Raw genomic sequence first — 24,306 nt, 5'->3', positions numbered from 1 at the left:
AGAGCAGACTTAAGAATCCTGTAAATTTTAGCCACAGACCTTTCTGACTGGTGTGAGTCACAATGATGAGATTATCAGGGTTTGGGGTTGCTCATGTTTATCACAAGAAAATTAGCATAAATCATGAGAGGGTACTCTGTGATAAATTAAACAAATGGAGACTGCATCTGAATGAAAAAGTTCAGCTTTTAAAATGATCTTAAATTGATCAAAGCTTTGGATATTAAGTTTCACCATTGCATTTGCAATAAATTAAATACATTTAATTATATAAGAGTAATAGTCCATTTCACAAAGAAATACCACAAAGAGCAGCTCAAAAAAATAAAGCTATTCGTATGGATGTCCTACAGTAACAATACTTGGCTATCGATGCAACAGACATATCCCCTTGGCCCTGTTAAAGCAGCAGCTTCTCTCTGTGAAAAATGTTTCTGGCTGTGGAATTCATGCATCGTGGCTAGAGAGAATGGGCAGGAAAGTTAAACTAATCGCAGCTCTCATTGTTTTTGTTTGATTTATGACAAACTAATAATTTCTCTTCAGCATCACTCACATATCTCTCCTTTAAACATCCCTATCTCCCACCAAAAACTATTTTTAATCCCTAGTAAAAACAAAATATTACCACAAACAAAAATAAGTAAATAAAATCAGAGATCCAGGCACTTAGATGAGAGAAGAAATGGAAGTGAAACGTTCAGGAGACTTTCTAGAGTCCCCGTCTGGATTCAGAGCTTCTCTTTTGTTTATTAATTTGCATAGATAAACCAAGCGTCACTTCTGTTTCTTCTCTTTAGTTCTTTTGACTGAGACTGCAATTCCTAATAACACTCTAAGCACTGCTAAATTCAATTAAGCAAGGAAAAAAATTGTAGGCATGTGGTTTAAACTACAAAATGTTTATACTCAAGGTTTTCTCACTGCTCATCATTATTTTGTCATACTCTATTATAGAAACACCTACTTTGTACAAAGCATCATATCAGACTCAGTAAATGTAAATGACATATGGTGAATAAGACAAAATATCTGCTTTAAGAGATTTAGGAGATGATAGAGAGACAATGAGACATTTACATAAACATGAAAAAAACAAATATGATTAGCTGTTATAAAATATGAATCATGAGGTTCTAATAGCTTGGAGAAGCAGAAGTCTCATCTCACTAAATCACTCAGGGAAGACTTCACACAGGAGGTGATATTTGATCTGGGTCTTTAAAAATGGGTAGGATTTGGATAGATTAATATGGTGGCTTTGAGGATGAAAAAGACTGCCATTGCATAGAATGGCATAAAAAAAAAAAGACAGAGTATCTAAAAACTGTGGAAAGAAAGTGATTTGATTTGATATTGAATGTAGGGTAACTGTAAAGGTGAAGTCAGAAATAACTCCGGAGGGACGTCAGAAACATGGCGGAGTAAGAGACGTCCCCAGATCTCTCCCCTTGAAACAACAATAAGCTCAACATCTAAAAATCAACAAAAAATACCCAAACTGCACACCAGCATGTCTGAGCGTGGGATCTGTGCATAAGAGCTACCACAGGAATGAGCTGGAGCTTGGAATTCAAGAAGTCAACAGAACACCCAATTATCTCAGTCCAAAAAGGCCTTTATCGAGACACATTGTATTAAAATTATCAAAAATCAACAACAAAGACAGAATTCTCAGGGCAGCCAGGGAAAAGAAGACGGTAACCTATAAAGAAAAACCTAATAGATTATTGTCAGACTTCTCAGTACAAACCTTACAAGTCAGAAAGGAGTGGAATCAAATATTCAAACTATTAAGTGAAAAGAACTACCAGTCAAGAATAATATATCCAGCTAAGCTCTCCTTTAGATATGAAGGAGAAATAAAGACCTTTCCAGAGATACAAAAATTGAGGGAATTCTCCACTACGAGACCTGCATTATAGGAAATACTGAAAGGGGTCAGTTCACCTAAAACAAAATGACCAAAAAAAAAGAACTCTGGAATGTTAGGTTGGAGAGTCAGGTTAGCAAGGGCCTTGAATGAGGTTTCATGTAATCGAATGGGCAACAGAGAGCCAGTGGAGTGACTGTTCGAGCAGAATCTTAGAAAGGAACTCTGGTAATCATGGGTTGTAAAGGTTTAGTGGGAAGAGAGACTGGAGGAATATAAGTAAATCTGGACAGCTACTCTAATAACCTATGCTGGAGTCAATGAGAGTTTGAACTGGAGTGAGGCCACATGGTCATGAGGGACATTTCAGACATTTGACCATACATGCCTGGTACTACATAGAGGAGAAAAGAATGATTCCTGAAAGATGAGCTTGCCTGAATAGAAGAACAGAGAAGTCAGGAAATAACCTATTTGAGAAGGGAGTTGAATATGGCTTAGGACATTCTAAATGAGAGTGCTAGAGAGACAGATTCATGGAGGTCTGGACAAGCAACACAAATACAAGATGAGTGGCTTGGAATTAGGTCAAAACCATGGACAGCTAAGGTCACTGGGATGTGTACGGTCACCAGAAGAGGAAGCAGAGGAAGGAAACTATCCATAAATATCAATACCACCAAACTTTCAATGACACATCTAGGGACACTAATTCTTCCTTCTTTGAAATTCTATATAATAAACAACATTGGGATTTTGTTTATATTGGGAACTTTAAGGTACTGGTTAAGCATTTTTTTTAAATGTACAGAGTAGAAAAAACCAAGCTCAAAGCTCTAAGACCTCACCCCTTGTCAGTTTTCTGAAGTGAAGTAGCCACTTTGACGATGTTCTCAAGATCCTGACTCCTTCAAACAATGAAAAATAAATACAAGTCAGTGCCAGTAGAGCAATCTGTAAAGCAGCTAAAATTTCTCTGTGTTCAGTGAAGAAAACGATAGTTCATGTCTCATTTAGGAATTATTCAGTCTAACTGAATAACAAAATAATTCCATCATATTAGCTTATGACATACACACACACACACACACACACACACACACACACACACACACACCCCTCTCATTCCGCCTGGTGTTGCCTCTGCCATCTAGTGCTCACTAAAATAACTACAGTTTCTCCTAATGACGTCATTGGCTGCCACAAAGTTCTATACTTAAAAAAGGATATGAAAAAGAAAATACAGTTAACTGCACAAGTAAACACAGAAGTGCGTTTAGAATCTTTTCTACCAAAACCAAGAAGCATTATGTTACATACTCAGATGATTAATTCGCCCCTCATACGGGGTGAAAATAATTGTCTTCTTAGGCTTCCGAAGAGAAAGAAAGTACATTGTAAACTATAGGCTATGTGGAAGCACGTAACACGTAACACCTAAATCCATGCTGATCTCTCTAGATCATGAAATGGAATAATTGGGAAAATCCTTATAGGTTCCTCTGTAATTAAGACCTACGTTTCACAAACAATGTCTCATAGAAGGTTAATAGAATTCCATAAAAAAAAATTGTAGTCTAGTAAATTTGGGAAGTGTAGCCAACTTTTGGAGATTCAGAAGCTATGTAAGCACACTGAAGACTCTGGGGAGTCTGTGGCAGAGAACTCTACTGTTCTGTTCTGAGGGTCAAAGGAGATGATTTTTAAAAAATTAAAAGTGTGTAAGTTTTGAACTTTGAAAAATGCTTTCAGTCAAAAAAAAAAAGTTTTGACTGAAGAATTGTGTTATCATAATGATTAAAATGGTAAACTTATTATGTGTTTTTTACCATAATAAAAAATTTGGCTTACCATATTGATAAATCTATAATATGGCATTGTCCAAAAGCTAATTTCAGATATAGTGTTTTTTTCCTTAAAAAAATATACATAAAAACAAGGTATATCCAAAACAAATACTAAACTAGACGGAGTATGCAAGACATCAGGAATAAATCACAGTGTCATGGGGAAACCTCACTCAAAGTCATCAGCACAATTTGCAAACCTCAGAGCTGGATGTGACCTTAGTATACAGCCAATTCTAGGAAAAGCTTTTATAGAACACATGACTATATTTCTACCTATTCATTTATACATTAACATCAACTATGTCATTGATCTTGAGACAAATGCTGGGAATAAAGAAGTGTTTTCCTATCTTAAGGGGCTTCATCTTATTCTGTTAATACATTCAGACAATTTTGGTTTTCTTAATGTAAAGCCTAAAATAGAAATAAAAAGAATAAAATTCTTAGGTACATATAAAAATATTTCTTATCCATTATATTAACGTCAGCTGGAAAACTGATTTTATCTATTTTACTATTGTTTTGTATTTTTAAGTGTTCTAATAAAACATACTTAATCATTTCTTCAGTTATATATGGTTACAGATACAGTTCCTTATACCTTATATTTCTTTCAGCAGATCTGGTTTCCATATATCGACCTGCTTTAGGTGGACAAATCTGCCTATATTTTAAAAGATAAAGATAATGTTTGTTAGATAAGAAAACACTTCTCTGTTAAATTTAAAATTCATAAGAAAACATATATGTTCAAAAAGACCGGAGTGTACTGGAACAATAGCACTACTTGAGATAACAAACTTGACCTTAGCTCTTTTGGTTCACCAGAACTCAGCCATATCCTATATGAAATTCTAGAGTCCAAGATGCTAACTTTGCAATTTAGCCCATCTCTTTTAATATCCTTTTAACCATATATATAGAAATATCTGTTCTAAATATGTTCATTTTATTTTAGTTTCCAATCATCAATAAATCATTTTTATACTTATCTCTATTAGATGATACAGTATTTTAAAATATTAAGAATCATTTTTTGTTCTGAGGCATCAGAGGGATACTTTTTATTCTTAAGCACATTTCTTTTGAATACTATTAAGAAATATATTTGCTCAGATATGATGGGAAATATTTTTAAAATTCCAGTACACTCACTACATTGAGAACAACCACAAAGAGTTGACAGAATTAAATTTTATGATGTTAGGTTCTGCCTCAATTTATGATATAAAGCTTTTCTCTGCTGTTTTTTTAAGTATCTTATTGACCTACTTATGCATTCTTGCTTGTTCTCAAGAAACTATATTCAACTATTTTTTTGTACTCCTGAGGACATGTGTTAATTACATAGGAAACACTTCCCTTTCATATTCTTTCATTAAAATCATCTTGCTGTGATTAAAGTAATCAGGATTTAAAACACGTAAGTTGTCCTAATTTTACTTTTAAGATCATTGGTGGAAGAAAGAAACTAGAGTGGTAAAAATGGATTAGACCAATTCCCATGAAATTTAGCTTCTTTTGAATCTACATATGTTTAATGCTTTAGTCGCAGATTTTAGATTAGAATTTGGGAGGAACCAAAGCTAATTTATTTTAGCCCCCTGAAAAAATCCTACTCAAATTCAATTTAATTGCTCAATACTGTAAAAGAAAAAAATAATGTAAGATAAAAAGCTTGAGTTGTTTTTAAGAGTATAATTATAACCATTGTACAAATAAAAGTTATAAATCTGACCTATATTTTTTATTAACTCAATGAAAAAATATTCTCTTGACTCATTAAAAAATGTATCCTCTTATCCTAAGAACAAAATTTCAAAGGTCCTGTGAAGTTTCACTGAATAGAAATTCAGACATGGGTTTTTAACTCACTAGAGTAAACACCTAATGTCACATAGCACTGCTGTCAAGTCAGCATTTTCTAGCTGAAGTTACTCTCTTATTAAAGAATAGTTGTAAAATTGTCTTACATGTTGTTAAAAAAATTACCATCAAAAAGCAAAAATACAGAAGAATCAAAGGCAGGCAATCAGGTGGATCTAATGTATTATCTTCATTGACTTACTATTTTTTAATTTCACAATAATAATGGAAATGTGCAATGTACGTCTTGAAAAATGGTTTGAGATTATTCAACAGTTTAATAGGAACCCATGGGAAGATTTTCAAATTTCTGAATTTGTTTCTAAGTATTAATAATAGATAGAGTGACAGAAATTCAAAGTAGAAAAGTAGTCTTTTTTGTTTCTTGATTTGAAGATGAGTTAATTAGAACATTTTTCAAATTTCCAAGTTTTAAAAAAAATTACAGATTCCTTAGCTAAAACAAGACTAAAGAACTACCCAAAGGTATTTCTAACATAAAGGAGGATTTGGGCAATAACACAAAGTTTTAAAAATATTTTTCATCAGAAATTACAGCTCTTAATGGGAAACTTAACAATAAGTAAATATAAACTAAATATATATATGTATATACATATTTATGTATATATTTATATATACACACATATGAATATGTACATGTGAACATATATATTTATAGGCAAAGAAAAAGAAAGAGAAAGGGAGAAGTTTCTTACGTATTGTTTCCAAATATATAAATTAGAGGAAACCTGAACGTCCTGGACATGGACATTGTTCAGTTTCTTGAAGGTGTATTTCCAAAAACAAGTAATGGCCATAAGTATTCAAAGGTAAACATAAATAAACAAACAGTTGACAAACAGAAGTAGCAAAGCTTTATATGTGCTTTGTCAATGAATGTGCACACAAAACAAACCTATGCTTTGCACAAAACAGGTCACCATTCATTTGCTTTCATTTCTCTTGGGTTTCTTCATTTTGGCAAGAAATTCTGGAGTGCTAGGTCTTACCTATTATCCCGTCTCAGCTGGTTAGGAGATAAAGCAGGAGAACTGGGCTTTGGGGGTATTGGAGGGTGAACAGCTGGTTCCCTTTAAAACAGAAAATAGCACTTCATTTCACCATGGAAACATGGTCGATTTTAGCATCTATTAGCTGAATGCATTTATTACCTACATGGAAATCTTATGCATCTTAGAACTCCAGTACATGAGGTACTTGAAAGACCAAAATCTAAGAAGCACTAAACTTTAAAGAAGTCAAGTATTTAAATTACAGATATTTTTAAAGTTAATTTAATCAGATTTTTGTAAACCATATCCTCTTTAACCACAGTTTGAAATATAATGTGTTCTTTAAACAGCTTAATATTTTGCTAGACTATCTAGCTCACGTGGTGGTATTTGGGGTCAACAGTGCATGAGCATAGTAAATGGTTCTTGGGCATTAATATATAAGCTTCTTTAGGAATTATGTCAACTATCAGGCTGCTACAGACACAGCAAGAAAGGTTCTCAATTCCATAGACTTCAAGGTAAAGTTGATTTGGAGCTCTTAGCTAAATCTGACTTAAATATTGTCAGTACAGGCCAGTTTGATGCTATGAAATATGTGTGTGTGTGCGCACGCACGCACACACACACACACACACACACACACACACTGTCAGCCTAAACTAGGCAACAAAGTGCCAAGGCATCCTCTGAGCTGGCATGGTTGGATGACCTAGGAACTGGAGACAGGCAATTATGTGCATATTAGATGGAGTCAGCACCTTACTCAGGACATAGAACCACGACTACCCGAGTTGTTTCCTGTTATCATCAAGATAAATTTCCGTATTTTGTAAAAGTACTCTTGTGATCTAGACCACATGCTAGGTGAACATGTGGGCTCTGGACCCACACTATCTGAATTGTCAGCTGTGTGGCAATGAGTTAACTTGATTCAGTTTCTTTGTCTGTAATAACCCTTCTAATAAGATTGCTGGGGTATTGTCAGAACTGAAAGAAAATTTGCCTTTTATTTAACAAACATTTGTCGGTAGCTTTCTATGTACAGGGCACTCCACAAAGTGGATAATTTCTCTGTTCTCAAAAGGCTTTCAATACACAAATAAATATTTGACAGATGGGGAAAAGTGCTATGAAGGAAAATAAAAAAGAGTAAAGGGATATGGAGTGATGGGGTAAGGACACTATTTTATATAGAATAGACTGGGAAGGCCTCTCTGTGAGGTAAAATTTAAGCTAAGACCTTAAGGAAGTGACAAAATGAGCCAGGAGAGCATCCAAGGGAAATATATAAATATGGGCATCATCAACTTAGAGATGGTATTTAATTCTTGAAACTGAAGATCACCAAGGGTGTCAGTATAATGAGAGACAAAAAGCAGGCCAAGTGTTATATGCTGGGCCCTGTAATATTTTCAGATGTTGAGGCTATGAGAATTAAACAGCAAAAGAGCCTGAAGAGAAGTGGTCAAGAAGAAAAGAAGTATGAGGGTGTGGTATGCTAGAAGCCAGCGAGGAAAGTGTTTCAAGGAGTAATTGGCCACACCAAATGGCACTGATAGATCAAATAAGAGAGGGATTGGGAAGTTACCATAATTTTGGCAATATAGTAGTCATTGATAACCTTGATAACAGCAATTTTGAAGGAGCAGTGGTGAAAACACATTATCAGAGCAGATTTAAGAGAAAATGGGAGGTAGAGGCATTAAGGTATTTTGCAATAAAAAGGGGAGAGAGAGATGCATTGCTACCTGAAGGTTGAAAGGACAAAGAAGGTTACTGGAGTAGCTAGACGTGATGAAAACGATCCAGTGAAGAGGCCAGATTTGATGGTGCAGGAAATAAGGATCAAAACCAGGAAATATCGCTCCCTAAGCCCTCCCCACACTATACTGCCTCTCAAGGGATCCTTGGGCAGACCAATGGTTCGGTCAAGGTTAATAATCATGGAATTAAAATAAGGCTAGTTTACATTGTTTACATTGTTTTATCTTGCCATATTCAGCTGCTTTGGGGGAAGGAAGAGAATATACAGAGAGTTGGATTTAACTAAGTTTATGATTCAGCCGAGCGCAATGGAAGAATAGTGTCAAGGGAGGGAAGGGTTACACCAGGAAGTGATTACTGTGAGGGACCATGAGATCTGAGAGGGCGTCCCTCACTCCTCATGTCATCATAGAGGGAGATGATGATATGAGGGGTGAGGAACTATGAAAAGATGGAAAAATCAATGGATTGGGGGGGGTAGGGGGAGGCAGAGGAATTTCTGAAATCAGAGGACTAGAGGGAGTGAACTGGACAGAAAAAAAAGTAGAAGCCAGAGAAAGAAAGCTTTGACATTGAAATTTTGTTGTGTGTGGTTACCAACAAGGGCAAGATCTATGGGTGGCTCGGGTAGGGTGAAGGACAAGATCATTGAAGAAGAGGTCAAAATAGTGAGAGGCCAGGGTGGGACAGGATCCTCTACACAGATTTGGAAATCACCAAGCATTATGTCAGGAGAGATGCTTGGGAGAGACGATGCGCTTGGTGCCAAAATCTTCAAAGAGTAAAGGTGAGTGACTCCGAGACCTTTAGATCATTCCAATGAAAAAGAGAAGTTCATTACGGCATGGCTTTGAAGAAGATGGGGGTTCATTACGGCATGGCTTTGAAGAAGGAGGAAGGAGTTAAAATTGATAGAAAGTGGCAGTGAGCAAACAGAACCTCTTCTCTTCATTCAGACTCTGTGATACATGGAGTTAGGAGAAAAACAGCCCTCGCTCTGAGGAAGGCTGAGGGAGCAGGCTCACAAAGAGAACTCACAAAGAGGTGAGAGATCGTCCAGATAGGGTTAAAAGTAGTGAGTTTTGATGATAATGGATGACACATCCAGGGAGACACTGTGGAAGAGTTTGAGAAATCAGGACGATGTTTAAGTTGGGTCAGGTTCGGTAATGCAGAGAGTTTTGTGGGGATGATCCAGGTGATAAGAAATAATTTGACTGTGGTTCCCATGGGGATCCATGGCCACAGATGAAGAACATAGTTGAATTAGTCCTGCAGCTTTCTTGGCAGAGTGTGGTAGTGAGGCTCTGGGTGATAGGTAGTAGCAGCAGAGAATAGAGCTTGGTGGGTCTCCCAACTCCTGTGTTGATGACGGCACTGAAGCCAGTAGAAGGGCATGCAAAGCATTAGAATACTTCCTGGCTTCCATAAGTGCTCAAGAAATGTCAGGTGCTGTGGTTGTTGTTTTCTAAACACCCTACCATCAACATCTCTATATTCTCACTCCTCTCTGGTGTACCACTCTCTTTCACCTGGATACTTCCTCCTTGCCCTTCAGACCATGGCTTGGATATTACCATCTCTAGTGGTACCCAAAGCTGTACCAGCCTTATGTTTCTCCATAGCACACCCTCCTCATGGAATGTATCATGCCATTCTGGATTATACGTAATTTTCTATCTCCACACTGGACTGACGGCTCCTAAAAGGAGAGTTATATCTCAAGTACTAGAATTATATATGACACAGGTGCCCAATAAAGATGTGTAAAATGAATGAAAGGAGGAGTGATTGAATGAATTTCTATTTGGTGAGAAGAAAATGGGTACTAAAGAGGGGCCTGAATCTTTCGAAATCTGTTCAAGTTTAGCTGTACCAAGGGAGAAGCCCATTGTTGATTCCACTACTGAGTACCGAGCAGGTGCCAGGTGCCCAGGTCACTTATTGTGTTACACGATATGCCTGGAAAAACCATTTACCTCAAAATGTTATTCCCGTCCTGGCTTAGAGTTAGATTTTACTATTAGATAGTATTTTATTTATGTTGCCATCATCTTCTCTTCTTAAAAAAAAAAATCCCTGTTTTGGGGATAATTTGATATCACTCACATGAAAATATATTTAGTGTATCTGTGTGGATTAGCTGATTATATGCTTTTCTCCTAGGGGTAGAGGAAAGGGGTAAGAAGGTGTTCGGTCCTGGGTAATAAGGGATCTGCACAAGGCACTGGTATTTGAGAACAGGCAGGAGAGAGATAACAAGATGAAAAGAAGGATTACAAAACAGAGAAACAGAATGATGCCAAACTTTGCTTATGCCAGAATCACATTGACGAAAAGCTAAGTTTTTTCTAGTTTGGAATGGCTAAGGCCTCCAAGAGGCAGGGAAATACCAATTGGGTATATCTGGGAGGCAGAGGTGGGTAGAGAAGTAGATTTGGACACACAGTTCGAAGACGGTTTGGAGAGCACCCAGGAAAGAAAAGGTGGGTGTATAGTTGTGAAGGCCAAGAAAAGCAGAGGAGCATATTTTATTTCCAAGAGTGATTCATTTACACCCCCACTGGGTGGGGGCCAGGCATGCTACATTGACTTCAATTTACCTCAAAGGAGCTTTCATTTACATCTTTGCAATGACAGCCACAGATGACAGAACCCAAGCCCTCAGGGGGCAATGAGAGAAATCATTCATGCCATGCCAGGAGCTGATGTGATGCCAAGCAGGGGGATTAAAATGCAAGAGTGAAGCAGGAAGCTGTGGCCCAGAACGTTTTGAAGAGAAGGAAACAAGAGACATTCATGTGGAATGATCCTATTTGAATACTACTTTGAGACACAATGTTTAAGCTTCAATAAATTGATCCTAGCTCTCCCTTCTGTCTTTCTCTCAATCCCACAAGACTTTCACAGGACCAATTGCACCACATTAGTGCCTATAATTGTAAAGAATAACTTTCAGGAATAAAATGACAATGCTCACAAGAAACATGTGAAAACTTGCAGATAATAGTCCAAGGGCCAGAGATAACAGAAATTATACTGTAAATCTGTTTATATTACTTCATTTTCATATACTGCTGCAAAGATCACTTCCTTTCATTACGACTTTTTTTAGATCACATGTTTGGATATATCCTTATGTTTTAGCAGGAAAGATACCTTATTTATATAATTGACACTAAGATTTGAATAAGCAAAGACAGCTCCTTAAGTCTGTCATAATTTTCATGCTTTCAAAGGAGGCAAGACTTATACTCTCTAGTTGATAGACCTTCAGACAATACCACTAAATGGTGAAATAATTTTTTTTTTTCAATCAGAGAGTTTTGTTTTTATGGCTGGGACAGAGGAAGTTGTGGCTTGGAGGGTGATGTTTTTGGCAGAGAGCTTACCCCAACTTATCCTGATTCTCACAGCTCCTTCCTTGCCTCTATTTCTGAACCTGAAGGTTCCCTGTTTCATCATACTACGAGAGGCTCTGAGGGAGGGAGGGACAGTGAAAATCTGAATTGAGAGGAAGCAGGGATGTTTTTCATTTGTTGTTGTTTGAATGTGCTACTTAAAACTAGTGTTAGGAGGTCAGAGACTGTCTATGTTGACCCCATAGGACTGAGGAAAAAACAGCTAGCTCATTGAGAAATGCTCAGACTTCATTTCCACATTGTGAATTAGCTTTTTCCTGGTTCTATTTGAATAACACTTTCAAAAACAATAAACTTTAATTCAGGATAATGTTTTATTTATTTTGAATGTTTAGAATGGGCATTCTAGGCATTCAGATAAATTTTTTAAATAACTGCACTTAGTTTACTGAGTGTCTTAGAATCTTAATTTTTATAAAACAGAGTCTAGTTAATATAAAAAAATTTGTTAAGGTAAAAATGAAATATCTTTTTTTTTTTTTGCATGAAAGCAAACTTTGTAGGGGGTTTGGTACCGATGGGGTTAAAAAATGTTGTAGCATAATTAGAAAGGTTACATTTTACCATTTATAGTTACAGACAGAAAAATAGAACTACAGTGCAAGGTTGCCATGGCAACTCGCTTCTCAATTAGATTTTTTTTTTCAAAATCTCCCAACCAGCTAACTGCAAGTGAAAACCACTGAAGGAGATGAGATTGAAACAAATATGGGTGAGAAATTATAAAAGTACATAGCAAGCATTTAATATGGTAATTTTCCTAGGTGTGTTTCCACAATTTTAATTTTATCAGATATTATATATTTTCTTCTCCGTCTTTGAAAACGATTCCAGAAACAAAAAAACACATTGTGTTTTTGTTGTTATTGGCATTGTTAACTCTGAATCAGTAAAGTGAGTAACAATTATAAACATTCATATTGTCTGTTAAGCAACTACCTTAAATTGGCTTTAGTGAGTTTCTTAAGTGAGCTTCATATGACATTTAACCTAAATTCATAGTCAGGAGCATTTGAACTTACCATAAATAGAATACCAATATTTACTGGTGGATTCTGAAATCAGAAGCAACTTCAGTATCAACATCCCAGAAATGTTTCCATATTTTATTATGATGCAACTGAACATTTCTTATGAATAGCACCTATTATCTGTTTTATTGGTTCAAGCCTGGCAAATGTTATCACTCCTTTGAAGGATTTGAAGATGAGAAAAAGTTTAGGAACTTGAAAACTTAAAATATATACAAATGATTGGTGACAAATTGTTTTGCGTCTGGATTTCTGAAATTTTCAAATGAAAGAAGTGGGGAGGAATAAACTTTCACTGGCTCTGACCTTCTAACAATTTTCCATAATGATAGCATTTGTACTTTCTTTTGTATATATTTCATGATCTCTAGCACATTGTCAGAACTCAAATTATATAGCTGCAAAGCATTAACTCTTAAAGCAGAAACATGATCTTCTGAAAAGGTATCTTAGCTTATCACGAATTATAAATGAATATCTATCCATAATGTCTTATACTAAATAACATTTTTCCACATGACATCATCCCCCAAGGAACCACTCAGTCGGTTCCTTGTTCAGCTCTCCTGGCTCAAACCGACTCCCTGATAGACTGAGTTTCTTGAAACCGAGACGGGGCCTTACACATCTCTGAATTCCTGGGTTCTAGCAAAGTGCTTTTACTTGAGCATCTCCTCCATTTCTCACTGCTTGGAAATTACCTTCACAAATGTATCTTTCCAGTATCCCAGGTTCTGTCTGCTCAAATCAAAGCACATTCAACTTCAAAAGACCAATTGTGTATTCCCCATTCTGCTCCTATTTCTTCCTACACTGATTGGTGACATCACTATGCTTAAATTCACTCCGGGCTTGAGAAGCTAGCCCTGCATCATTTTTTTCCTTCCTACCCCACTGCACCTCTTTCAGGACCTTTCCCCTAAACCCCCTGTGAGAAGCTCTCCTTACCACATCAGAGCTACCAGAACAGGTTGACGCTTTCCTCAGGATCCCATAGTTGATCTTGTGGTGTGGTTATTTGTGCATCCACATTATCCAACTTCTGGCACTATAAAGGACCCCAAGCCACTGCCACCCTTTGGAATTCTCTGACCCAGAACTACCCACTAGGCTGCTGAATGGCATCACCTGGCAAGTAAGCTTCTCCTCCAACCCCTCTCTCTTTCAGGAGTTCCCTTGCCCTCCTCTCCTTCTGGGTGGTAGCCCCTGTGAAGTTGACCATGGACCTTCTCCAGCTGTTAGTGACTCCTGCAAACCCAGCAAAGCACCATCTAAATAAAGCTTGTAGTGTGCTACTGCCACCAGGTGGTCACATGTTTTTCTTTGATTAGCCCAGCCTCGAACTCGCTACAATGACTGAATAAGGACAGTAAGGGAGATAGAGAGGTCAACGACAGTTTGATGTTTTAGGTGTGGGTGACTGGATGTTTATATTATTGTGACATGAGAAAATAATTTTATTTTAAAAGGTAGCATGAAGTGTCTCCCAAAGAATGAATATATCATTATGTTTAGTTATGAGTATGAGATTTTCTGAGGATAGCCTTGCACAGCATAGACAGAACTAAACTACCCAGCATAAGTAATTCATAGGAATTAGGGTTTGGGGGAAGAAGGGGAGGAAAAAGAATAAAAGAGAGATGAAAGAAAAAAGGAAAATGCTAAGCAAAATGGCAAAAGGGTCATGCTTGCAGAGAAATGTCAGCCAATGAGAAACGACCAAATGGCAGGGGCAGCTGAAGAATTCACAAATAGGAATTTCTAATGCGACATTTCACATAGTTTGGTCTGGGTTTCTACAATGTATTACTAACCACTCTCACCATCCTACATCTTTATTAAAATTTTATGCAAGTGGTATTTGCACAAATCAAGAAAAAGAAGTCACCATCTTCTATGCCTGAGTTAACGTAGAGCAGAGAGAACAGAACAGAGATAAGTCAGAGTGACGTTTTAAAGAGAAATCAGATCGAAACTTGGCCACAGGAATCTAAGTGCCCCAGATAGGGGAGAAGACAGCATTCCAGGCAGAGATAACCTTACCTTATGTGCTAAGGGTCTGTAGAAGGTAGGAGCATAGTGCATTTAAAACAATTAAAGTAAATGGAGCAGAGAGCAAAGGGGAGCTGTGAGGGATGGAAGACAGATAAGTGCTGGCAGTCAACAGTAAGGTTTTGGGTCTTCATTCTAAGACTAACGGAAAATCTTCATTTTTATTTAGGAGAACGCTATGTTCCAATTATCTTTTTATAAATATCACTCTGGCAACCAGTGGGTATCAGGATGAAGGAAGGGAAAATACCTAGGTAGCTATAATTGTGGTCCAGGAGAGATAAGATGATAGAAACAGAGAGAGGCATATGGATTTAAGAGGCATCAAGGGGGTAAATTGACAGAATTTACTAATGGATTTGCTCTTGGTGGTATAAAAAAAAAAGGTATAAAAAATAATTTCAAGTTTTCAGGGGTGTTGACTGGTTTGGACAGAGAACCAGGTTAGTGTGGAGAATTATGAATTTCATTTCAAGCATGTTGAGTTTGCAGTGCATTTGAGACATTTAAGTGAAGGTGCCAAGTAGGCGGTTGGCTATTGAAAGGTAACTGAGAGAAGAGGTGTGATGTGGATATAAACGGAGGAGTCGAGAGTAAACAAATGACCATTAAAGCCCTGGGCCTGGACGATGCTGTTGAAGGGTGGGGCGTAGACTCAGAGGAGGATAAAGACTGTGGGCATTTAGGAACATCAGCATTTCATGGCTTGGTAGAATGTGGCGAAGTAGTAAAAGAGACCGATAAAGAATAAATAGAAAACTAAAAGTAGGTCTAGGAGAGTATGTAAGGGGGCTGCATTTCTCAGAAGACAATAAGAGAGATTTCATAAAGGCATGAATAGTCAGTGGCACCTTATAGAAGGTCAAGCAGTCATAGGGACCGATATGTCAACAAAGTTTATCAGCCAGTTCACTAGTGATCTGGAGAGTGCCGTTTTCACAAACTAATGGTGGTAGGAACCAGAAAATGAGTTGGCTTACATTGTGCCTATAATAGATTTTAATCCAAACACCAACAGAAGTTTTAAACCCAAACACAACTAAATTTGATTGTTCTGTACTATGTAAGTCAAGAAAGGAACAGTAGAGGGATGGGGTGATCTGTGGTTTTAAAGGCCACAGAGAGGTCAAGGGTTAAAAAGTTCAGGAAAAACACTCATTCCTATAATGACTGAGAAGTCTGGTGGTCTTTTCAAATGTGCTGCACAGACAGGAAGATGTGGGAGAAATAAAGTCTCCAGGAAAGTTTATGTGATAGAGAAAATGGAAGATTACAAAATGAAGAACAGAAAAGAGAGAGAGAGAGTATCAGTATTAAGAGAAAATTCTTTGCAGAAGGTTGGAGGGGACAGGAGAGGGAGACCGGTGTACAAGTGAAGGCTGACGGGGAATACGGTTAGCACTGAGTTATTAGCTAGCATTAAAAATAATATTTTTATCTGTTTTTGACCTATTTTCATTTTCTTTGTGCTCTTCTGGGGACAAAGATCTCTTTTTAAAGGCTTTGCTTCCTTTCATCATTTAATAATTGCTTCTATTTTTCAGCTTTTACTAAAAAGGCTATTTCTCAACCCTGGGAATGCACTGGCATTAAAGGTGAGAAACAGAAGCTATACTTTGAGCTCTCCCAAAGAAAAGCACTTTAAAAATCAAAGGCATTGCTATATCGTTATTATTCTCTTTTTCCCCTGAAAGCTTGGCATGACATTAGCCCTGATCCTCAGAGAGAAGTCTTTCAGTTTAGCCATTACATTAATCATCTGTGACTCTAAAAAGGGAATGGATATCTAAATTGATCAACCTAGTCCGATCATCTTCTCTCTTCCTTGGTTCTGGTGTAGTGGATCCGAGCCAAGAATCAGAAATAGGAGCATTGTAACTCATTTTATCTTCCATGGAAATCACATCCAGCAATGCATTAATTGTAAGGGCACATAGCCAAGCACTGTCAGCTCTGTGCAGAGGTCTACAAGCTCAATGGGCATTGAAAACATGAGATGTTAACTTATGAATAATCCTTCCATATTTTTACACAGTTATATAATCAGTTGCTCATTATAATGACAATTTGCATTAATATTGGAATACTGAATAGAAGACAAAAATAAAAAGTTATTTTGGAAATAAGTAATACATATTTCTAAGTACTAGTTATTGTCTACCAAGACAAAATTGGTTGGATCTTACAATACTCCAGAAACAATTGTAACTGGTAAAACTCCTAGTTAAAATGTTCATCACTTAGGTAGCTCTATGAAAGGTATCATTCATAGAGAAATAGCTAAAGACAGCCTGAGAGGAAAGAAGGTTTTAAACTAGAAATATAATCCATATTGGATGAGCAAGTTTAAGAAGAAAACATTTTAACAGAAGGTGGATGTAATTCCAAGTTGCAATTGTTTAGTATGTTCGATAATTATATATATAATACATAATACATATAATAAAACACACACACACATAGATGCAACAACAGGCATGAAAAAGCAAATTAAGTCCTTTGTGTCTATTGGTTGACTAAAGTTTATTTGTGTCCTTATAGATCCAACCTAAATTATATTAAAAGACATTTCCAAATGTTTCTAGTACTTGAAAATAAGAAAGGCATTAAGAGTTTGCACAGCAGGTAAAACTTTGGGGAAATAAAACAATCTAATATTAAATAAGCACATCATTTAATAACTCTCTTTTCCAATTGTTGAATTGAGAAAGTAAGTCCCATTGAAACGTGGAAATATTTGGTGAAGATATTTCAGGGATTGAAGACATGAAAACGGTTTTGGATGCCCTAGAGCAAAACCAAGTCAGAGATCTATTTTGTTCTATGCGTTGGTGATGACATAGATTACGGGAGTTCCACACTGTGTTTGCTGTTTTGAAAGCCAGAGGGCAGACGCCATGTTTTGTTCACTGTAATGTCCCGAGATCCTAGAACCATATCTGGCACAGTAATCACTTATTAAATATTTATTAAATAAAATTGTTGCTGACATTCCTAGCATGGAAATTGTAGAACCAGGTGTCCTCCGCATGGTTTATAGTTTTAGTTTAATTAGTGTTCTCAACAAACAAAAAATAAAAATAGAAAACACCTATCACTTAAAGTTTACAAAGAACGTGCCACACAGAGCCCCGTTTGGTCATCTGGATTCATTGCAGCCTGGAAGCTGCTGTGCACCAGGAGCCCACATTGGAGCCCTGCCTGGTGCCCAACTCCATTCTCTGCTCTGCCACTCCTATGGGTTAAATTGTGAACCCCAATATTCATATGTTGAAACCCTAACCCACAGTGCTTCAGAATGTGACTTCCTTTTGGAAATAGGGTCATTGCAAATATAATTAGTTAAGTTTGGATAATGTCATACTGGAGTAGGAGGGGCCCCTGTAACTGATATGACTGATGTCCTTATAAGAAAGGGAAACTTGGACACAGACACGCACACAGGGAGAACACAAACTGAAGATGAAGGCAGAGATCAGGATGATGCTTCTACAAACTAGGGAATGCCAAAGGTTGCCAGGAAACTACCAGCAGCTGGGGGAGAGCATGCAACCAATTCTCTCTCACAGCCCTTGGAAGAACCCAACCATGCTGATACTTTGATATTAGATTTCTAGCCTCTGGAACTGTGAGACAATAAATTTTTGTTAAGTCACCTAGGGTGTGGTACTTTGTTACAGCAGCCCTTAGCAAACTAATACAGCAACCTTCTTCCCCCTTGCAGCTTGTCAGATTTCCTACTGGGCACTTGCACCTTGACCTCACTTCCACTGGGTACTGTTTGAGTCTAGTCAGCGCTCAGAGTTCACGAAAAATGCCTCCAATTTATTCCAAAGCATCCACAATTACATGTTGTCGATATCTAACACATTTGTCCATCAAATAACGTAGCAATTACATCTGACACCTTTGTCTTACCTTCTGTTTGCTCCTGTGCTTGGAGTGGCATTATAACCTGGAGGTGGTGGCGGAAACCAGGACTGTCTGCCAAAAAATGACATCGGTTACAAACACGGTATTTGAAAGGCCTGATCCCACCCACGTGTCTACAGGAAAAGCTGAAAATTGACAGTAAAAAAAGGCAACGGGATGACTTTTCTAAAAGGCCTTGGAAATAAAATGAAAGCAATTTCATAAATGCAGTAGAAAGTAACTGTCCTATATTCCTGGCTATCTGCTCTCCCAGGAAGCTCCTTTTCCCAATTCCTTTAACATTAAACATTGTGGACATTTCTTTAAAAATAAATCCGAAGGAAATCTAGAAAATAATAACATTTGTTAAATATAGGTAATAGGTTCATGGGTGTTTACCATAAAAATATCTTCTTTTCTGTCTATTTTTCTGCATATCTGAAATATTTCATCATAGAAATAACAATAATCTTATGTTCTACTCAAATATGGCTTTAAAAAACTGTATGATAGAACTCTGACAAGTAAGAATAATTAAAACATAAATGAACACCACAGCAATGCTAACTTCAATTTTACGTATAATGTATATACTTACATACAGATACATATATATCCAGTTAGAAAGATGTCTTCATACTACTAGGGCATAACTGTCATTGGTAGAGCTAACTAAGGGCTCTATCAAAAAGACTAAAATATGTACCAAAACTCAAGATGTTCAGAGGAGAGTGACATAGCCTAGACAAGAAACAGGATAAGGGAGGACAGAGGACAGAAGAGCTGGCTTTAAATTCTTGGAGCAGGAGGTCTAATCAAGATGGCAGAGTAGGTGAACTCTGAGCTCAGCTCCTCCCACAAACACATAAAATTATAACTAAATTATAAAACCATCATCAGTGAGAACCACCTGAAGACTCACTAAGCAGAATTTCTGTAACTAAGGACATAAAGAAGAAGCCATGTCAAGACAGGTAAGAGGGACAGAGACAAGGTCCAGGCAGGTCCCACGCCCACAGTGGGGTAATCAATAAATGAAAGGGATAGCTCAGCTTTGGAGTGCCCCCCTGAGGAGTGAGGAGTCTGAGCCCCATACCAGGCCCCTCAGCCTGGGGTAACTGTGCTGAGAAAGAAGTCCCCACGACATCTGACAGGGAGTGTATCTGAGAGAGAAAAGGTCTGTGGGAGACTGAGACGTTGGCCTTAGAGGGTCACACTCCCTCGCTCCAAGCTCCAGCACAGAGGCAGCAGTTTAAGAAGTGCCTGGGTATGACAGGAGAAGAATTAAACTGACTAACTATGGGGCAAAGGCAGGGATTGTTAAAAACTCTCAAGGAACAGAATGCTTGTAGGTGCCATTGTTCCTTTATTGAGCCTTCCTCCCACCTGGCCCTGCACAGGATGGTGCAAAATCTGTCACGCTCTATTAGCCTGGCTAACAGTTTGCCCCATCTCAATGGTTCCTCGAGGCCTTGTCCCACCCTCCCCGCTTGCCTACCCAGACCCTCTACGCAAGCAACAGCCAGCCTCTGTTCATGCAGCAGTCTCCCCCAAACATAAGTGATGGCCATCCTTGGCTAGCACTGCAACTCCTACTGAACAGCCCCAAGACCAGCACACATGGTGGCTGGCCTCTGCCAGCACCAGAGCCCTCCCAAGAGGCTCCCCTGCGCACTGTTGGTGGAAATGTAAAATGATGGAACCACTAAGAAAGACAACATAGAGATTCTTCAAAAATCTAGAAATAGACTACCATATGACTCCGCATACCATGTCTGGGTATTTATCTGAAGAAACTGAAAACATTAATTCAAAAAGATATATACACCCCTATGTTCATTGCAGCATTATTTATAATAGTCAAGATATGAAAGCAACCTAGGTGTCCATTAATAGACAAATGGATAAAGATGTGGCACATGTATACAATGAAATATTACTCAGCCATAAAAAATAATGAAATCTTGCCATCCGCAACAACATGGGTGGACCTAGAGGGCATTATGCTTAGTGAAATGATTTAACTTATGTGTGGAATCTAAAAAATAAGATAAATGAACAAACAAAATAACACAGAAACAAACATAGATATAGAGAATAAACCGTTGGTTGCTAGATGGGAGGGGTTGGGAAGATGGGTGAAAAAGGAGAAGGAGATTAAGAAGTACAAACTTCTAGTTATAAAATTAATCATAGGGTTGTAAAGTACAGCACAGAGAATATAATCAATAATATTGTAATAACTATGTATAGTGCCAGATGGGTACTAGACTTAACCATGTTGTTCACTTTATAAACAACATGGTTAATCACTATATTGTACACCAAATCTAATCACTATATTATACACCTGAAACTAATATACATTGCCTGTCAGCTGTAATAAATAAATAAATAAATTAATTAATTAATTCTGCTGCAAAAACAAGTTGAAAGTATAAAAAAATCACAGTGAGAGCTCAAAAAGCATACATGTATATTAAAAGTATTCAGTATGGGGTCACTGAAGAGTCTGCAAGAGACATATCTGTGCTTCCTGTCAAAGTCCATCTGTTTCCTTTAACCTCCTCAAAACACTCTTTAGTGGATATCATGAGGTCAAAGTAAAAAAAAAAAAAATTAAAAAAGAAAGAAAAAGAAAAAAAGGAAAAAAGAACAGAAAGTAAAAGACTTAGACTTAGAACAATTGAGAGTTTTCTTTTATTATCCGATAGTCATGAGCATTTTAAATACCCATCATTATTAGCAGAAAAATGAAGCCAAGTGACTGATAAGAAAATGTACTGAACAGTAGAATAATATTCCATTTCATCAAGACTTCTGACCTAGGCAGCAAAAGTGACTGAATAAAATAATTGATTTCCCATCGTAGAAAAAAGATGGCTTCAAAGTTGTAGCAAAAAGTATTGTTTAGAGCGGAGAGGTTGAAATACCCATCATTATTAGCAGAAAAATGAAGCCAAGTGACTGATAAGAAAATGTACTGAACAGTAGAATAATATTCCATTTCATCAAGACTTCTGACTTAGGCAGCAAAAGTGACTGAATAAAATAATTGATTTCCTATCGTAGAAAAAAGATGGCTTCAAAGTTGTAGCAAAAATTATTGTTTAGAGCAGAGAGGTTTAAGCCTTTCTGGTATTTACAGTCAAAAAACAAAAACAAAAACAAAAAAAAAACAAAAACAGACCAATGTTTTAGAAAAGGAATGTATGGTTATATCAGCTCAGCTTGTCCTTAGCAACCTGAACTCAGAGGCCACATTTGGTCCTAAGAAGCAAGTGGGAATTTGAAAAGTGTGTAGCACATCATGAGAAGGAGCAGTGAACTGAGCCTAGGTCAGCAGCCAGTACTGAAATATGAACCTTCAGAAATTTCAGGACTAGTGGATTTTGTCCCTCTTTCTTTGGTTCCTTTACAAAGTCCTTTGGTCTGGAAGCAGACGAGTCCTAATCCTAAGAGAAAACCTGTTCTCTGAGTATTTCTGGTGTCATTAAAAAGGAAGTATTAAAAACAAAACAAAACAAAATTCTTGAAGAAAATATATTCTCTGAGGCACCACAGGACTGAACTAAGATGAGATGGAAGTAAATCAAAGCATATTCCACCTCAATGTAAGCAGTAGGTACTACCAATGAGAGCTAGTCAAAGGTGTGTCACAGAAGTGAGTCACATTGCTGGCTTCCATGGTCTTGAATCATGCCTCGACTGTCAGGGAAAGATTCTTGCACTGGGTATGAGACTGAACTAACTAAAGTTAAATTTCCCTTCCTATATTAGGAATCTTTTTCTAATAAAGGAAGTGTCAGGGGGATGTAAAATTGGGTCTAAGAGAAAGATTATCATATTTCCTGAGACTCTACAGATACAAATAGAATTCTAACTACAGGAAAAATAGCGTCAGCCTTTTCTTTCTAGGAACAGTCAGCCAATCCCTTGACAAACACTGAACACCTACCCTATAGCAGGCACAGTCCTAGATGCAGGCAAAGAAATAAGAAAATGCTAAAAGCACAGAGGTTCACAAACACTTGTTTTCCATTAGCAGCATGATTCGCTAGCACTGTGTTCTCTTCAACATGCACCCTCACCATCTGTCTCATGAAGAATATTCTGCTATCACAGGTCTAGTGATGTCTCCTGATAAACAGAACTCAGAACAGGCAGAATGGGGGAGGCCACATAGGGGAAGTCAGAAGAAAAGGCCATAATCACACAAACAGAGATCAATGTCTTGGGATAGAGCATTTGACTCCATACTTGGAAGTTGGGTCAGCCCACTCCATGGAGCAGAGGAGGTAGCCACATTGCAGGCTGGTTTCAGGAACATGGTGACATATGACCATACCACAGTCATTATTTCAGGGTAAGGCATTCCTATAGTTGGACTCTATCAACATGTGTGACCTGAAGTAGCTCATCTGTTAATATCTGGGCTCTCTCATCAAAAACATTTTTAAGATATTTAAGACCCTAGGGAAACTGAAGAAAAGACTGCATATTTGAAAAGGAGATTTGTGTGTAAAGACAGAAGTTTGAGGACAACAGAATCCACTAGGTTCTGAATCCCTGGGAAGGGGAGCAGGGAATAAAGAGAAAAAGCAGAGCAACCCCCAAATGCTGACTAGGGGTATAGAAATGATTTGGTTCTGAAATTAATAAAGATAATCCTTGACAGAATATGGGCAAGAGGCAGATACAACCAGTCCATCTTTTCTTTATAGGTCGTACCTCTTTTTCTTTACAGGAGTTGTAACAGGGGTGGAAGCTGGTGTTCTGGTGGCATTTGCACTGAAAAAACCTCCAGGTTGCCTGTTTAATCACAAGAACAACAAGTCATCACGTTCCTGAAACTTTTTTATTCTCACCTTTAAAGGTCTGATAATCTACTCACATTCCCACCTACTCTCCATCTACCACAAAATATTTTACATGAAGTTAGAACAACAAAAAAGCTCCTCCTGAGTTTACCCATTTAATAAATTGACAGGCTCTCATATAAGTAACTAAAACTGAGGGAATTGAATTAAGAAATCATTCATCATATGACACTGTGTGTCTGAAATCTAGACCAATCAATTCAGGTGTGCTATGGATACATATATATAATTTATATATGTGTATTTTAACCTCGTAGTCATATTGTGATTAACAGAATTATATAGCAATGTTTTTCTGCATTAAAAGCATTAGCTAGTTTAAGAGAGTATTTTAAAAACCACATGATTTTTAATCCCTATTTAGTAGTTATCAGTATCCGCAGACACTCAAAAGAATGCAAATGATCCAGGCCTGTTTCAGCTACTGAGAGGTGCGGTCCAGTGTGAAAATTACTTTTTTATCAATACAAATTTAAAAAGCAGTTACATTTTCAAAAATCTACCTAGTTTGGTTAGTTTATAACTGCCAGTAGTACATTCCAGGGAAAATATATTCCACCTAAAGAGATTGTTAGCAAACTCATGATTTCATGACTCAGTTGAGTTGCAAGTGTGATGGGTGTTTTGAGGCGCATGA

General features: G+C 37.4%; 1 protein-coding gene across 1 annotated transcript in view; it reads right to left on the bottom strand.

Annotated features, from left to right (window-relative positions):
* SCEL (sciellin) overlaps positions 1-24,306 on the bottom strand; it is a 112,238-nt gene that overhangs the window by 46,283 nt on the left and 41,649 nt on the right. The window contains exons 8-12 of the mRNA XM_025048192.1: positions 23,521-23,601; positions 18,796-18,861; positions 6,603-6,683; positions 4,325-4,387; positions 2,722-2,781 (exon numbers count right to left, since the gene is read on the bottom strand). Of these exons, the coding sequence (XP_024903960.1) occupies positions 2,722-2,781; positions 4,325-4,387; positions 6,603-6,683; positions 18,796-18,861; positions 23,521-23,601 (351 nt within the window). The remainder of the gene's footprint in view (positions 1-2,721; positions 2,782-4,324; positions 4,388-6,602; positions 6,684-18,795; positions 18,862-23,520; positions 23,602-24,306) is intronic.

The sequence above is a fragment of the Pteropus alecto genome, unplaced genomic scaffold (genome assembly GCF_000325575.1).
Source record: "Pteropus alecto unplaced genomic scaffold, ASM32557v1 scaffold72, whole genome shotgun sequence".
In the NCBI taxonomy this organism is placed as follows: domain Eukaryota; kingdom Metazoa; phylum Chordata; class Mammalia; order Chiroptera; family Pteropodidae; genus Pteropus; species Pteropus alecto.
This window is presented reverse-complemented; position numbering and strand designations above follow the sequence as displayed.